This window comes from Megascapheus bottae, chromosome 2, assembly GCF_031878675.1.
Source record: "Megascapheus bottae isolate mThoBot1 chromosome 2, mThoBot2.hap1, whole genome shotgun sequence".
NCBI classification, from domain to species: Eukaryota; Metazoa; Chordata; class Mammalia; order Rodentia; family Geomyidae; genus Megascapheus; species Megascapheus bottae.
The window spans coordinates 52,507,399-52,524,237 of NC_143510.1; the positions used below are offsets into that span (position 1 = coordinate 52,507,399).

At 43.2% G+C, this 16,839-nt stretch overlaps 2 protein-coding genes across 3 annotated transcripts in view; one reads left to right on the forward strand and one right to left on the reverse strand.

Moving 5' to 3' along the window:
- Sarnp (SAP domain containing ribonucleoprotein) overlaps positions 1-13,574 on the reverse strand; it is a 39,638-nt gene extending 26,064 nt beyond the window's left edge. For both annotated transcript variants that reach the window (XM_090327093.1, XM_090327090.1), the window contains exons 1-4: positions 13,467-13,574; positions 5,628-5,727; positions 2,768-2,814; positions 2,485-2,552 (exon numbers count right to left, since the gene is read on the reverse strand). In XM_090327093.1, coding sequence (XP_090183219.1) covers positions 2,485-2,552; positions 2,768-2,814; positions 5,628-5,727; positions 13,467-13,502 — 251 coding nt within the window. In that variant the 5' untranslated portion in view covers positions 13,503-13,574. The remainder of the gene's footprint in view (positions 1-2,484; positions 2,553-2,767; positions 2,815-5,627; positions 5,728-13,466) is intronic.
- A 117-nt stretch (positions 13,575-13,691) lies between these two features.
- On the forward strand, positions 13,692-16,640 carry Ormdl2 (ORMDL sphingolipid biosynthesis regulator 2). Its single transcript, XM_090327097.1, has 4 exons — positions 13,692-13,921; positions 14,888-15,062; positions 15,534-15,685; positions 16,231-16,640. The coding sequence occupies exons 2-4, from the start codon at positions 14,889-14,891 to the stop codon at positions 16,364-16,366; spliced, it is 462 nt and encodes a 153-aa protein (XP_090183223.1). The 5' UTR covers positions 13,692-13,921; position 14,888; the 3' UTR covers positions 16,367-16,640.
- Positions 16,641-16,839: the final 199 nt, after the last annotated feature.

Here is a 16,839-nt window from a genome sequence, read left to right on the forward strand (position 1 = left end):
GTGCTATGGTTCAAGTGGTAGAGCTCTAGCTAGCCTTGGGAAAGCCCAACCACAGTGCTCAGGCCCTGAGTTCAAGCCCCATGACTGGCAAAAAAAAAAAAAAAAGCAAAAAGGGTTGACATGGCTCAACTGAGAGCTGCAGTAGAACAAGCAAACAAGCAACATGATGTCCAGAATTCAAAACCCATTTAGACAAACACAAAACAAAACTGCTATCCATTTAAGTTAGGAACCAGTGCTTATGTCTATAAACTTAAACTATTCAGAAAGATGAGATCTAGAAGATCAAGGTTTGAAGCTAACCCAAGCAGAAAATCCAAAGGACACCATCTCCAAAAATAATCAGCAAAAAGCCAGGCTGGAGGCATGACAAGCAGCAGAATACAAGCTGAACAAGCAATGTCAGCAAAACAAGTTACTGATTAGGAAAATCACCAAATATGAAAGAAAACTCAAGAAACTGTGCACTGTGGCTTGATCTGTCCCCACATATATACATATTACTATATACACAAGGTTAAATACCCTCAAAAGAATCTACTAAAGACTTCTGTAGGGCCGGGAGTTTGGCCTAGTGGTAGAGTACTTGCCTAGCATGCATAAAGACCTGGGTTCGATTCCTTGGTACCCCACATACATAGCAAAAAGCCGGAAGTGGCGCTGAGACTCAAGTGGTAGAGCTCTAGCCTTGAGAAAGTCCAAGGACAGTGCTCAGGCCCTGAGCTCAAGCCCAGGACTGGCAAAAAAAAAAAAAAAAAAAAAAAGACTTTTGTAAAGGCTTACTGGAAGGAACAAGGATGTAGCTTAGTAGAACAGTGCTTGGCTAGAATATACAAGACCCTGAGACAGGAGCATGGCCTAGTGGTAGAGTGCTTGCCTAGCATGCATGAAGCCCTGGGTTCAATTCCTGGGTACCACATACATAGAATAAAAAAGCCAGAAGTGGTGCTGTGGCTCCAGGGTTCCAGAACTGGTAAAACACACACACACACACGTACACAAGACCCTAAATTCAATACCAATTTCAATTTCCTTGGAAATAAGGGATTAAAAAAGGTTTAACAGGAGGTACTTAAATTTACATACTACTCCATGTACTATTTATCTTTTTGTTTTTTATACTTAAATCTATTTCAAGCAGCTATCAGAAATGATGGGGGGGGTGGGCCCACGGCTGGGAGCGTAGCCTTGTGGTAGAGTGCTTGCTTAGCATGCATAAAGCCCTGAGTCTGATTCCTCAATACTACATACTGAGAAAAGGCTGGAAGTGGCACTGTATAAGTAGAAAAATGCTAGCCTTGAGCAAAAAGTGTCCAAGGACAGTGCCCAGGCCCTGAGTTCAAGCACCAGACCTAGCAAAAAAAAAAGGATAGCAGGAACTCAATTTTTCTTAATGTGCTAACAAAATGGCTAATAACAAACTGAAATAATAAACAAACTGAAACCATTTTCCATTCTATAGAATTGGTTATCACAAAGAAAGGATACAGTGTTACTTGAGAAATAAAATCTCTGCTCAACTCCTTTCTTCATTATAAAACTCTTTATGCAGTTTTATATTTTTTACTGGTTAATTGGAAAGAAGAATTTCACAAACAATTCTGCTAGCTTTAAATCACAGACCTCAGATCTCAGAGCTAAAATTATAGGCATGAGCCACCAGCACCTGGCCATTTTATATTTTTCTAAGAGTGTAATTGTAGAAAAGTAACAATTTATAAAATTTTATGTATACAATCTTACAGATTCTGCAGAATAATTTTTATGGTAATTCTATGAAAGACTGAAGGCTAACACTAAACTACGTCTGGGCTGGAAGACACCTGGTTTTAATCATCTATCATATAACCTGAAGACAAAACAGCTTTACTTCACCTGAAAATTTCTGGTTTGTTGTTTGTTCGTTTGTTTTGTACCAGTACTGGGAGCTTGAACTCAAAGCCTCACACTTGTATAGCTGTTTGCTCAAGGATGGTGCTTTACCACCTGAACCACAACTTAATTTCCAAGTTTTTTCATAATTAACTGGAAGAGTCACTCAGACTTGTCTACCAGGGTGGCTTCAAACCTTAATCCTCAGATCTCAGCCTTGTAAGTGGCTAAAAATATAGGCATGTGCCACTGACACCTGCTCTCCTGAAAATTTCTACTCGACCAGAAATGAAAAAGTTAATGGGAACATGTAAACAGTAAGTAGAATGAAACTTTAAATCCAAAAAAAATAGTATAGTCTAGCTCAGGAGCATAGCCAAGTGGCAAAGTGCTTGACTAGCATACACGAAGCCCTGGGTTCAATTCCCAGGTACCACATACACAGAAAAAACTGGAAGTGGCTCCGTGGCTCAAGCGGAAGAGCACTGGCCTTGAGAAAACCTAAAGACAGTGCCCAGGCCCTGAGTTCAAGCCCCAGGACAGGCAGAAAAATAAAAATAAATAAGTAGTATAGTATGCATTATACTCATTATTTTTTAAAAAGACAATTACACGTCAACAGTTTTTTCAGGGGGGTCTTCTTCTTTGACAGGCAGCTCTATGGGCTTTGGTTCTTCTTCCTAAAATTAAGTAAAACAAAAAAGGTTAACATGAATCAAAGTAAATAACCATCAACAGAAGAATATTACAACTCAAAAATGAACAAATCTCTCAGAACATTCACTCTGTTCTTGAGTTCCACAAATAAATTAGTATCTCAATACTGCAATGATGTTTAGCAATGCTACCCAGGCAGTAGCACATTACCAAGCCAATTAATCTTCTTCCAGCTTACCTCTGTTTCATCTCCCAGTACATCTTCTTCATTTGCCTCTTCTTCAGCTAAAGAACATTAAGATATTCAAGTCAAAACCATCTTAATGAATGAGCTAAGAATTGTTACAAAATAAAATTAAAAAGTAAAGGCAGAATCGATATTTAATCTGGAACATTTGAAGAACAAAGCGGATTTTGGCCTAAAATCCTAGCTACTCAGGAGGCTAAGATCTGGAAGATGGTAATTTAAGGCTGGCTCAGGTAACTTCAAGGCTGCAATACCCCATCACCAAAATAACTAGCAAAAATCCAGACTGAGGCTGGGTGTTGGTGGCTCATGCCTGTAATCCTAGCTAATCAGGAGGCTAAGATCTCAGGATCACCATTCAAATCCAGCCCATGCACAAAAGTCCATTAGACTCCTTTTGATGTTGTTGTTGTTTGTTGTTATTGTTGTTTTTGGTGGATTATGGACCTTGATCTTGGCCTGGGCGCTATCCTTGAGCTCTTCAGCCCAAGGCACAACCCTACCCTTGAGCCACAGTACCACTTCCCATTTTCTAGAGGCTAATTGAAGATAAGAGTCACAGGTCTTTTAGTGCCCGGGCTGGCTTTGAACCCTGATCTTCAGATTTCAGCCTCCTGAATAGCTAAGGCTACCGACATGAGCCACACGGCGCCCAGCCCCTTAGACTCTTATCTCCAATTAACCACCAGAAAACCAAAAGTAGTTCTGTGGCTCAAGTGGTAGGTGGTTCATACTGTAATCATAGCTACTCAACAGGCTGAGATCTGAAGATCAAGGTTCACAGCAATAGGAACAGAAAAATTCCTAACACTCCAGTTAACAGTCAACAGTGGCTAAGTGGCCTGGGGCCAATGGCTCATATCTGTAATCTTAGCTACTCTGGAGGCTGAGATCTGAGGCTTGAGGTTTGAAACCACCGTAGGCAAAAAAGTCCATGAGATTCTAATCACCAACTAGCCTTGAATACAAAGAGGCTCAAGGACAGAACCCTAGCCCTGAGTTGAAGTCCCACAACAATAACATTTTCCCCCCAAAAAACAGAAGCGAAAAAAGTAACAGGAGAATGCTTAAATTTTGAAAAACTAAGACGACTACCTAGGAAAGAATACTAAGGAAAAATATTAAAAAACTAACCAAAAAAGAAGTATCTCAGGCAGGCACTGGTGGCTCACTCCTGTAATCTTAGCTAGTAGAGGCTGAAACTGAGGATCACAGTTCAAAGCCAACCCAGGCAGGAAAAGCTGTGAGAGTCATATCACCAATTAACTACCAGAGAACTGGAAGCTGAGCTGAGGCTCATTTGAGTGAAAAAGCTCAGGGACAGCACCCAGGCCCTGAGTTCAAGCCCCACAATGATCAGAAAGAAAAAGAGAGAGTGAGAGCGCGGGGGGGGGGGGGGGGGGGGAATATATCTATCTAAAAACAACAAAGCTACTAGAATTAAAAGAAAAAAAAGGGGCTGGGAGTTTGGCCTAGTGGTAAGAGTGCTTGCCTAGCATGCATGAAGACTAGGGTTTGATTCCTCAGCACTCCACATACATAGAAAAAGCCAGAAGTGGTGCTGTGGCTCAAGTGGTAGAGTGCTAGCCTTGAGAAAGCCCAAGGACAACGCTCAGGCCCTGAGCTCAAGTCACAGGACTGGCAAAAAAAAAAAAAAAAAAAAAAAAGAAAAAGAAAAAAAAGCTGGGTCAAAGTTCAAACCCCATGACAATAATAATAATAAATAAATCAGGAATCTTAGTCTACTGATACTTATACCACTAGTCTATCCTTCCTTCCTTCCTTCCCTGTATCCTTCCTTCATTCTTTAAGACAGGGTTTCATTAATTGTTCATTCAGGTATCAAATTCATAATTCTCCTACACCAGCCTAACCCATTTACAACACATAAACACACATACGCTTATTCTTTCATTAATTTTTTTAAGTTATATCTTATTTATTTATTTAATTTGTGCCAGTCCTGGGGCTTGAACTCAGGGCCTAGGCACTGTCCTTGAGTTTACTCAAGGCTAGCACTCTACCACTTGAGCCACAACACCACTTCCAGCCTTTTCTGTATATGTGGTATCAAGGAATTATAACCAGGGCTTTATGCAATGCATGCTAGGCAAGCACTCTACCACTAGGCCACACTCCTGGTCCATCATTCATTCACTTTTGTAGTGCCAAGGTTCAAAGACAGATCCTCTTGTGTGCTATACACATGATCTACTATTGTACTACACCCCAACTCTCCATGCTAACTTATTGTGTGAACTCACATGTATGTGCCAATACTGGGTCTTGGATTCAGGACCTCACATTCTTGCTTAGCTTTTTCATTAAAGACTGGTGCTATATCTGCACTTTTTGCTGAGTAAAAACTCTCTCAGATTTGTCGACCCAGGTTGATTTTGAGCCAGAATCTTCAGATCTTAGCTCTTGAATAACTTAGATTATAGGCATAAGTCACAGATGCATGGCTCTATGCTAAGTTTTATTTATTTGCAAATTGGACTCAAACTCATAAGTATGCCTAAAGTTTTTCAAGTGCTAGATTACAGGTATGTGCACCAAGCCCAGCCCAAGAGTTCTAGCAATGATTTAAAGAAAAAATCTAAGTATTAGATTCTTTTTCTTCTTTTTTTTTTTTTTGCAAGTCGTGGACTTTTCCCAAGGCTAGAGCTCTACCACTTGAGCAAAAGCAACACTTCCAGATTTTTTTCTATGTATATGGTACTAAGGAATCCAATGCGGGCCTTTGTGCATGGTAGGCAAGCACTCTATCACTAGGCCAAACTCCTGGCTCCTAAATAGCAGAATCTAAAAATTAATCCCCTTACATCACCTTTCCTCCACAAGTACTCACCATGTTCCTCAAGATAAGCCTGGAGCCTGTTGATGAGATCTTGTTTTATTCCTTTAGTCTCCAAACCACGAGCAAGACATTCTTGTTTTAGTTCAGCAAGCTGGAAAAAAAAAACACATTTTTTCTTTAGTTAATAGGATGAATCCCAATGAGTAAAAAGATATAATAATTGCAAGAAAAATATAAAATAACTATATTTTATATAGTTATATAGGCTGATGGCTCGCTCATGCCTGTAATCATAGCTACTCAGGAGACTGAGATCTAAGGATCACAGTTCAAAGCCAATTTGGGCAGAAAAGTCCATGAGACTTATCTCTAATTAATGACCAAAGAGCTGGAAATGATGGAAGAATGTCAGCCTTGGGCAGAAAATCTAAAGGACAATACCCAGGCCCCTGAGTTTAATTAAGCTCTACCACTAGCAATCAACAATCAGTAAAATTAGAAGAAATAAAAAATTCAATTTAAGGGGGCCAGGAGTTTGGCCTACTAGTAGAGTCCCTGCCGAGCACACAGGAAGAGCCAGGTTCAATTCCTTGGTACTACATACATCAAAAAAAAAAAAAAAAAAAGCCGAAAATAGTGCTGTAGCTCAAGTGGTAGAGCTCTAGCCTTGAGAGAGCCAAAGGACAACGCTCAAGCCCAAAGACTGGCCCCCCAAAAAAATTTAAAACTGGCCGGGAGTTTGGCCTAGTGGTTAAAGTGCTTGCCTAGCATGCATGAAGACCCGGGTTCGATTCCTAGGTACCACATACATAGAAAAAAGCCAGAAGTGGTGCTGAGGCTCAAGTGGTAGAGCTCTAGCCTTGAGAAAGTCCAAGGACAGTGCTCAGGCCCTGAGCTCAAGCCCAGGACTGGCAAAAAAAAAAAAAATTAAAACTACTGCTTTTAAGTTGGGCATGGTGGCTCATACCTGTAAACCTAGCTATCTGTAAACCAGCCCAGATAGGAAAAATCCATGAGACTCTTTCGTTCAATTAACCACCAAAAAGCCAAACTAGAGCAGAGGCTCAAGTGGCAGAGCACTAGCCTTGCATACAAAAGCTCAGGGACAGCACCTAGGTGGAGTTCAATCCCCAGGACCAGCACAAACAAAGCAAAATAAATAAATAAAACCACTTTTCTTAACAATGCTAAAACCCTATATTTAACAAAGATGATAAACTTTCAGGGTTGGAGGCAGGATTCAAGTTGCAGCACAGGCCCTGAGTTCAAAATATCAAAACATCAAAAAATGAATAAATGTTGGGGGGAAGGAAGATGATCTATTTTCCTTCTACTAATATTCAATATGCAAGATGTCTTTACTTTGATAAAACTAATTTATTTGCATACCTGTGTATGAGAGTGTTTGTTGGTACAGGGGATTGAGCTTAGGGCCTCACACTCTCCACAGACTTCCTTGATCACAGCTGGCTCACCATGGCTCTACAGCTTGAGGCATACCTCCAATCCAACTTCTTGCTGGTTAATTGGAGATGGAGTCTTTTCTGCCTGGGCTGTCTTTAAGCCGTGATCCTCTAGGTGTTAGCCTCCGGAATAGCTAGGAATATAGGTATGAGCCACAAGTACCAAACCATGTACCTATTTATTATTACAAAACTTCATCTACTACAAATACGTATGGGGGGCTGGGAGAGTAGCCTAGTGGTAGAGTGCTAGCTTAGCATGCAAGAATTCCTGGGTTCAATTCCTTGGTACAGCATACTCAGAAAAAGCCCTGGCTCAACTGGCAGAGCACTAGCCTTGAGCAGAGCACTAGCCTTGAGCAAAAAGTATCCAAGGAATAGGGGTATGGTGGCTCACGCCTGTGATTCTAGCTATTCAGCAGGCTGAGATCTGAGGATAGCAGTTCAAAGCTAGCTTGGGCACTAAAAAACAAGAGAGACTCTTATCTCAATCACTGGAAAAAGGGAAGTGGGGCTGTGGTTCAGGGGCAGGGCGGTAAGCTTGAGCTGAAGAGCTAAGGAACAACACCCAGGCCCAGAGTTCAAGCCACATGATCCATAAAAAAAAAATTAAAATTAAAAAAATACTTACGGGTTGAGACCAGGAGTTTGGCCTAGTGGTAGAGTGCTTGCCTAGCATGCATGAAGACCTGGGTTCGATTCCTTGGTACCACATGCATAGCAAAAAGCCAGAAATGGTGCTGTGGCTCAAGTGGTAGAGCTCTAGCCTTGAGAAAACCCAAGGATAGTGCTCAGGCCCCGAGCTCAAGCCCAGGACTAGCAAAAAAAAAAAAAAAATTCTTATGGGGCCAGGAGTTTGGCCTAGTGGTAGAGTGCTTGCCTAACATGCACGAAGACCTAGGTTTGATTCCTCAGTACCATATACAAGGAAAAAGCTGGAAGTGGTATTTGGCTCAAGTAGTAGAGGAAAGCCCAAGGACAGTGCTCAGGCCCAGAGTTTGTGCCCCAAACAAAACAAAGAATACTTAAGAATGAGAAACAAAAGATATTTGATTTCTAATGTTTACTCTGCAAATTACTTAACATTCATTCATTCGTTCATTTATTTTGGCCTGTGCCTAGGCGATGCTCTTAAGTTTTCTCAAGGTTAACACTCTACCACTTGAGCTACAATGTCATTTCTGGCTTTTCTGTATATGTGGTACTGAGGAACCAAAACCCAGGGCTCTGTGCATGCTAGGCAAGCACTATACCACTAAGCCATACTCCCAGCCCTTAACTGTTCAGGCAGGAAAGCCCTCTGTAAATCAAAACAAGTCAGGGGGGATCCTTCAAAATAATCAGTGGGACCAAATATTAACTGTCCTAGAAGTCAGAGTAAAAGGAAAGGGTTCTTAACCAGGAGTACATGGCTCTTCAGGGCTTCAATTGCATGTACATGCCTTTTTCTGGGGAAAGGGTATGTATTTTTCATCAGAGTTTAAAGACAGTTGTGACCACCAAAAACTTTGAAGTACTTTGAAGAAAAAGCAAATAAGCAAATGTAATTAAAGAATGCATCCTGAAGATAGTTAGGAGCTGTCAGATACCACTGAGATGCCATGTAAGATGAAGATTCACCAGTGGATTCGGCAAAGTGGTATTGAAGTTTGACCTAGTGCTTAAGTGCTTGCACAAAGAACCAGGTTTGATTCCTTGGAACCACATAAATAGAAAAAGCTGGAAGTGGTACTGTTGCTCAGGTGGTAGATTTCTAGCTTTGAGAAAGCCCAAGGACAGTGCTCAGGCCCTGAGTGAGTTCAAGGCCCAGGACTAGCAAAAAAAAAAAAAAAAAATGTAACCCCTTGTGTTTGGCTACGTGTGTACATATGTGAGCACACGTGTTCACCCACGTACACATACACCAGCACTGGAACTTGAACTCAGCATCTTATACCCTTGACTTTTTTACTCAAGCAAAACACTACCACTTGAATCACATTTTCAGCTTTTTGCTGGTTAACTGGAGGTAAGAGTCCCTTGGATTCATCTGCCTTCAAACCATAATCCTTAAATCTCAGTCTTCTAAGTAGGAAGGATTACAGGTATAAGTCACTAAATGCTGGCTGGTAGGCTGGTATCTGGGAGATTTTTAAATATAAAATATTTGTTTTTTGGGGGGGAGAGGCGGGGGCGGGGGGGGGGGAACACTTGAGCCACAGCACCACTTCCGCCTTTTTCTAAGATCTTTTTCCAGGTCTTTGTGCATGCTAGGCAAGCACTCTACCACTAGGCCAAACAACCAGCACCTTAAAATGTTTTTTTAAGGCTTACTCAAAAAGCTCTTTATTGTAATAAAATTCAATTTAATAGTTTAAAAAAAAAATGCTGGGCAAGTGGCTCGCGCCTGTAATCCTAGCTATTCAGGAGGCTGAGATCTGAGGATCACGGTTCAAAGCCAGCACAGGCACAAAAGGACCTGAGACTCTTATCTCCAATTAACCTCTAAAAAACAGTAAGTGGGGCTGTGGCTTAAAGGGTAGGGTGGTAGCCTTGAGCTGAGAGCCCATGACCCACCAAGAAAGGAAAGAAAGAAAGAGAGAAAGAGAGAGAGGGGGGGAGGGAGGGGGGGGAGGGAGGGAGGGAGAGAGGAAGGAAAGAAAAAGAAAGAAAGAAAGAGAAAGACAGAAAGAAAGAAAGAAAGAAAGAAAGAAAGAAAGAAAGAAAGAAAGGAAGGTCTTGAGCCAAGTGGTTTCTGCCTATAATCCCAGCTACTCAAAAGGCAATGAAGGCTGGTGTGGTGGCTCATGCCTGTAATCCTAGAAACTCAAGAAGCTGAGATCTGAGGATCAAGATTCAAAGCCAGCCCAGGCACAAAAAGACCTGAGACTCTTACCTCCAATTAACCTCTAGAAAATGGGAAGCAGGGCATGGCTCAAGGGTAAGGTGGTAGCCTTGAGCTGAGAGCTCAGGGACAGCACCCAGGGCCAGGCCCAGTTCAAGCACCACAACCCATCAAAGGGAAAAAAAAAAAAAAAAAAAAAAAAAGGCAATGAAGGGCCAGGAGTTTGGTCTAGTGGTTAAAGTGCTTGCCTAGCATGCGTGAAGACCCGGGTTCGATTCCTCGGTACCACATACATAGAAAAAAGCCAGAAGTGGTTCTGAGGCTCAAGTGGCAGAGCTCTAGCCTTGAGAAAGTCCAAGGACAGTGCTCAGGCCCTGAACTCAAGCCCAGGCCTGGCAAAAAAAAAAAAAAAAAAAAAAAGGCAATGAAGGCAGTAAGGGTTGGGGTCCAAACCAGGAAATGTTAGTAATAATTTACACCTCAAGATCAAACAAGAAAAAAAGAAGTCCTAGGACTGAGGATGGAGCTTAGTGGAAGAGCACATACCCAGTATATATAAAATCCATGGTAATGGGAGAAAAAAAAAGGGGGCAGAGGGAGGTGAATCCTCTTTACGACCTCCGGAGTGCCTCATGGGTCTCTTAGACTATAATTTCTGAAGTCAGATCAAGGAATATTATGTAAAAGTGATTTAACCAATCAAATGCAAATTTAATATAAACCTGACAAACACAGAATGAAAAAAGGAACTCTACACACCAACACAAAAGCTTTAATGGCAAGTCACAGGGTAACCGACCTATTCCAGGACCTCAAGAATGGGACAAACAGAAAATACTAGATGTGGTCTGGGAACCTAGCCTATGGTAGAGTACTAGCCTAGCATACACAAAGCTCTAGATTCAATTCCTCAGTACCACATACTCAGAAAAAGACAAAAGTGACGCTGTGGCTCAAGTGGCAGAGCAATAGCCTTGGGCAAAAAGTGTCAAAGATAGTGCCCAGGCCCTGAGTTCAAGCACTAGAATTGGCAAATAAATAAATAAATAAATACAAGACCTTCTATTAACATTTTTATCTCATCTAAAACTTCATAATTTATACATAGTATATAGACATATACATAAGTATGCATACATTATATATATACATATATGAACTTTGTAAAATATTTTTATTGTATATAGAAAATACATGTTTGTATATGTACCTATTTGTATATATTCTATACTTATATACACACATATATACATGTGGGTATGTGGACAAATAGAGGTGGCTGCTCAATTTTTCTTACTTTAAAGTAAATATTAAATAGACCACTGAAATAATCTACACAAACCTTAGCCCGGTTCACTCTCTAGCCCAATCCAAAAACTGAGTTCTTGCAGTACCTCAAATGTGAGAAACTTGAAAAAGTTAACAGTATTCCAGAATAAAACAAAAACTCACCACTACAGTTTAGAGTCCAACAGACAAGTTTTCACAAAAAGGCTAACTGGTGTTAAATAGTAAATGACTTTCGACTGGATCCTTTGCTACACTTCACTCATGTCTTTTTTAAGGAGGAAAAAAAATCAATCATTAAAGTTTAAAAGGGCCGGGAGTTTGGCCTAGTGGTTAAAGTGCTTGCCTAGCATGCATGAAGACCTGGGTTCGATTCCTCGGTTCCACATACATAGAAAAAAGCCGGAAGTGGTGCTGAGGCTCAAGTGGTAGAGCTCTAGCCTTGAGAAAGTCCAAGGACAGTGCTCAGGCCCTGAGCTCAAGCCCAGGACTGGCCAAAAAAAAAAAAAAAAAGTTAAGAGATAGTGCCCCGGCCCAAACCACAGTTATCAGGCCAAGTTCAAGACCCAGAACAAGAAAAAAAGAGAGAGAGAGAGAGAGAAGAAGGAAGGGAGGAAGGAAATCTACCAAGATTTCCACAAGATAAACCTTAAAACAGCTCCTAGGATTCAGGGGCCAGAAGTTTCGCTTAGTGGTAGAGTGCTTGCCTAGCATGCATGAAGACCCGGGTTCGATTCCTTGGTACCACATACATAGAAAAAAGCCAGAAGTGGTGCTGAGGCTCAACTGGTAGAGCTCTAGCCTTGAGAAAACCCAAGGACAGTGCTCAGGCCCTGAGTTCAAGCCCAGGACTGGCACAAAAAAAAAAACAAAAAACAAAAAACAGCTCCTGGGATTCAGAATATCACCCGATATGGAAAATAGGTCAAAGATAACCTTATCTTTCAGTTTTTTTTCCCAAACTATTGCAGTTATGAGGTCTCTCTCTCTCGAACTCTCTCTCCCCCACTCCCCCCCCACCCCATGGCTGGGGAGGCACAGCAGGTGAGGTAACTTTCAAAGCTGAGGGGGCCTGTATTTTTATTTTTATTTTTTGTGGGTCATGGGGCTTGAACTCGGCCTGGGCATTGTGCCTGAGCTCTTCAGCTCAAGGCTACTGCCCTGCCCCTTTGTCTGGGTGTTGTCCCTAAACTCTACAACTCAAGGCTACTACTACCCTACTCTAGAGCCAAGCCCCCCACTTCTTTTCTAGAGGTTAACTGGAGGTAAGAGTCTCAGGTCCTTTTATGCCCCGGCTGGCTTTGAACCTTGACCCTCAGATCCCAGCCTCCTGAGTAGGTAGGATTACGGGCGAGAGCCACCACGCCCCGCTAGTGTCTGTATTTTTGGAAGCTCGTTTTTTGGGGGGTTTTTTGTTGTTGTTTTTTCCTTTGTCAGTGCTGGGGACTGCACTCAAGGCCTGAGAACCATCCTAGGGACAGCACCACCTCCGGATTTTTCTGCGTATGGGGTACCGAGGAATCGAGCCCAGGGCTTAGTGTCCCCTAGGACACGCTCCCGGCCCCTCGAGGTCTACTTTCTGAGGTCTCGCCACGGACTCAATTGTTGTTTTTTTTTGGTCGGTAGTGGGACTTGAACTCAGGGCCTCCGTGCTGTCCTTATGCTTTTGCAGTCAAGTCTAGTGGTCTACCACTTTGGGCCACAGCTCCACTGCCAGAGGGAAGAGTCTCACGGACTTTCCTGCCCGGGCTGGCTTCGAACCTCGATCCTCACATCTCAGCCTCCTCGTGAGCGACTGGGCCCGGCTGGTTTCAAAACGCTTACCGGAGGCGTGCACCGCCCAGAAAAAGGGAGCGCAGGCATCTTCTTAGCCATGTTCAGGACATATACATACATATGCATCGACGCATGGCTAACAGGAGAATCTCGGCTTTTGGTCAACGGACTGGAAAGGAATTATTTGGGCAGAAAAATAAAACGAGTGCTGGGGTCGGCCGGGGCGGAGGAGGGACCACTGACGTAACCCAGCTAAACTAGCAATACACCCGGCCAAGGTGACTTGCTCGGCCTGGTGGAGGGGGGGTCGGCGGCCACAGCGACCACGAGAAGGAAGCGGGAAGGACAGGGGAAGGCGGCTACCAATACGCGAGAAGTGGAGAACTAGGGAAGTAGTGCGGGCCTGTGGGAAGGGAGGCACAAAAGAACCACAGCCGGAGCCGGAAACGACGTGGGAAACCCTGAAAGGCGCACTCGCGGGAGAAGAAAGCGCAAGCCTCCCGGGAAGCCCACCTCTGCCCTTCCCTCGCTCCACCATACCTTCAGCTTATGGAGCTCCACCGTCTCCGCCGCCATCTTGTGACCCCTCCACTCCACCAGGCCCCCCACCGGCTGCCTCCGCCTCCTGGAGCTCCCGCCTAGACGTAGGGACCAGCGCCAACCAATCGCCGTCAGTTTTACTACCAACCCGCACCATCGGCTCTCCTCATTCGTCAACGGCTGACGTGACTCCCACGCCTCTCGTCGGCTTTCCACGGTTCTCTCCAAGTAGGACCTGGGAGAAGGGGGCGGGACCCGCAGCTGCCTAACGACCTAAAAAGCGACCAATTATAAGTCCACATGGCAGACCACCAACCAACCAATGACTGATCGCAGCGCTTACTCTACTTACCAATAGAGAGCGCGCAGAAGGGAGTGGGCGGGCACTTCCGGGAGAATACAGGTGTAGAGCCCAGCGCCGCGCCCCTAGCCGGACGGCTCCCCGAAGCTGGCAGGTAGGAGCTGTTTAAATCCTGGGATTTACTGCCGGAGGAAGATGATGGGCGGCAGAAAGAATGGCGGGGAAGTAGAGTGTTAAACATCGAGAGTAGGGCCGAGGAGATCTTGAATTATCTCGAGTCGCTACAGCGACTCTAGGAGGACCTTGGGCGGGCTCGATACTAGGGCTTGGAGAATTTTAGGGCGGGCCAGAAGAGCTGCTTGCTAACCAGGCATCATTTGCTTCTCAAGAGCCAAGTTTATTACCTAAGCTTTCAATTGAGTTTTTTATTTGGGCAATCGAATTCTTTACTAACAGGATTTCGGTTTGATGTGTTTTTTGTTTCCATCTCTTTAAGTTCATTTGAGCTGCCTTAGCAAGTGTTAAGTAGCACCATATCTTGAGGCTTTGAGCTCAGGTCTCTTCTTAGCCAGACCAGAAACCGGAGGCAAGTTCTTGCAGTGCCCCACAGCTGAGAAGGAATGAGGTTGTTGACTGCTCATATGCCAGGAAAGTGGGAGGATGAGCAAGTCCCAGAAAAAAAAGGTGGGGACTAATGGTAGTTTTACTCTCAGTCCTTCTTACTGGCCCCTTGATTGACACTTAAAGAACTCTGAGTGTAAAATGTGTTTTTTCATGTTAAAAAAAAAACTCTGAGTGTTTGTGATCATATCCTTATTACTAACTTCTTCTAAGTTAGGTAAGATACTCCTATAACCCCCACCCCTTGAAGCCTAGGCCTACTCCATGTTACAGATTTAGTGTAAAGACCAACCAGATTAAAAATTACCACAATGTCTCTTCTTTTGTAATTTTCCCCCAAATCAGTAGTGTTTTTCATTTCTGCATGGTACTGTAGTTCTTCCATGTATAATAGAGTTCAGAGGATTGAGGCTCTTTAGAGACAAGTGGGGAAAACAAACTCAAACAGGAGTTATGAAGAAATTGAGTTGGATTCCTGTCTCAATCTTCATTGTGGTAGGATGAACGTGGGGGTGGCACACAGTGAAGTAAATCCCAACACACGAGTCATGAACAGTCGGGGCATCTGGCTGGCCTATATCATCTTGGTAGGACTGCTGCATGTGGTTCTACTCAGCATCCCTTTCTTCAGCATTCCTGTTGTCTGGACCCTGACCAACGTCATTCATAACTTGGTGAGCACTAAACCACACCCTTGTACCTACCCCAGGCCTTTCCTAGCCAAAAATAAAATAAAATCACCAGTTGTGTGGAGATGTCTTCCTTCTGGAATCTTATGCATAATTCTTTTTTTTGGGGGGGGGCGGTATCTTGGGGCTTAACCTGGGTGCTGTCTCTGAGCTCTTCAGCTCAAGGCTACCACCCTACCCCTAGGTGTGGGCGTTGTCCCTGAGCTCTTCTGCTCAAGGCTACCACCCTTCCCTTGAGTCAAGCCCCATTTCTCATTTTCTAGAGGTTAATTGTAGATGAAAGAGTCTCAGGTCCTTTTGTGCCCAGGCTGGCTTTGAACCTTGAGTCTCAGATCTCAGCCTCCTGAGTAGCTATGATTACAGGTGTCAGCCACCACACCCAGCTGGAATCTTATGCATAATTCTTGAGTTGAAGGACTACTTTGCCCCTCATACTGTCCATTTCCCACTTCCCAGGCAATGTATGTCTTCCTACATACAGTGAAAGGGACACCCTTTGAAACCCCTGACCAAGGAAAAGCTCGACTTTTGACACACTGGGAACAGATGGACTATGGGCTCCAGTTTACTTCTTCTCGCAAGTTCCTCAGCATCTCTCCTATTGTACTGTGAGTCTTTGGGATAGGGAAGATGCTGCTGCAAACAAAAGCAACTCTAGAGCAAGGTGGACAAATCCAAAGGGAAACTTTAAAAGGCAGACTAGTAAAGGTAGTGTGGTATACTAGTCCTGAGTCTACAGAGAATACTAGAAAGTAAAAGACAGTAGTAAAGCATTTCTTGATGCCTCTTTGGCAATAGGGAAATGGAAAAAGGTCTGGGGGGAGGGGACCTCCAAATAAAAGCAAGTGATTTTACAGTTCCAAAAGATGCAAATAAAGGCAGAAATGAAAGTTAATCTTCAAAAACTGGGGAGAGTGGAAGCAGAGAGGACTCTTAAAGAGTCATACAGGCTGACAAACACAAATTGATATCCTCAACTCCAAAGTAAATATTGATATAGCTGGAATATTTTCCAATATCTAAGGAATACACATTCAAAAGAAAAAAAAAACAAAACCAATCCCTATCATTTAAAATAGAAAGTCACTGGGAAAGCATGAGCATGGACCAGGAAGGCCACACCTCACTCATCCTATTTTTTTTCTCCCCCTAGCTACCTACTGGCCAGCTTTTACACCAAGTATGATGCTGCTCATTTCCTCATCAACACTACCTCATTGCTCAGTGTGCTGCTGCCTAAGTTACCACAATTCCATGGGGTTCGTCTCTTTGGCATCAACAAATACTGAAGGCTGGGCTGAAGACAACTCCATAGGCACAGAGAAGGCACTGGAACAAAGACTAACATTTTTTTTCCCTTCTCCATTCTGAGAACTATAGAACCTTTCCCAAGCTCCGAGAAAGCAACAAAATTAGAAATTGATGCTCCTGTTAAAGACAAGATTGTTTGAGTCAGGAAAGACAGATGAGATTAAGGGCCAAATTACCTTGTATAACAGGAAGCCATCTATGTTTGGGCAGCTTGTTTGGAGATTACATTTTTCCCTTATCCCTACCAACTTCTAGTTCTGTTTTGCTGTGTGTTTTCTTCATAATAAAAAATTTTTTTTTCAGCTGAAACTTGGTAAGCAAGAATAGGGTGATATCATGGTGCTGGGAAGGAAATATGGAATGCTGATTTACTTACAAAACTTTAAATCATTCGTTATCCCTTCTCCTTTGATACAGCTAACTTAGAGAAAAGATTCTCAACTGAGAAAAG

What these genes read in the sequence shown, in the direction of transcription:
- Ormdl2 (XM_090327097.1), top strand. Translation starts at nt 14,889, where the DNA reads ATGAACGTGGGGGTGGCACACAGTGAAGTAAATCCCAACACACGAGTC. An exon ending in CCAACGTCATTCATAACTTG is followed by an intron (nt 15,063 to 15,533) that starts GTGAGCACTAAA and finishes CCCACTTCCCAG; the next exon opens with GCAATGTATGTCTTCCTACA. An exon ending in AGCATCTCTCCTATTGTACT is followed by an intron (nt 15,686 to 16,230) that starts GTGAGTCTTTGG and finishes TTCTCCCCCTAG; the next exon opens with CTACCTACTGGCCAGCTTTT.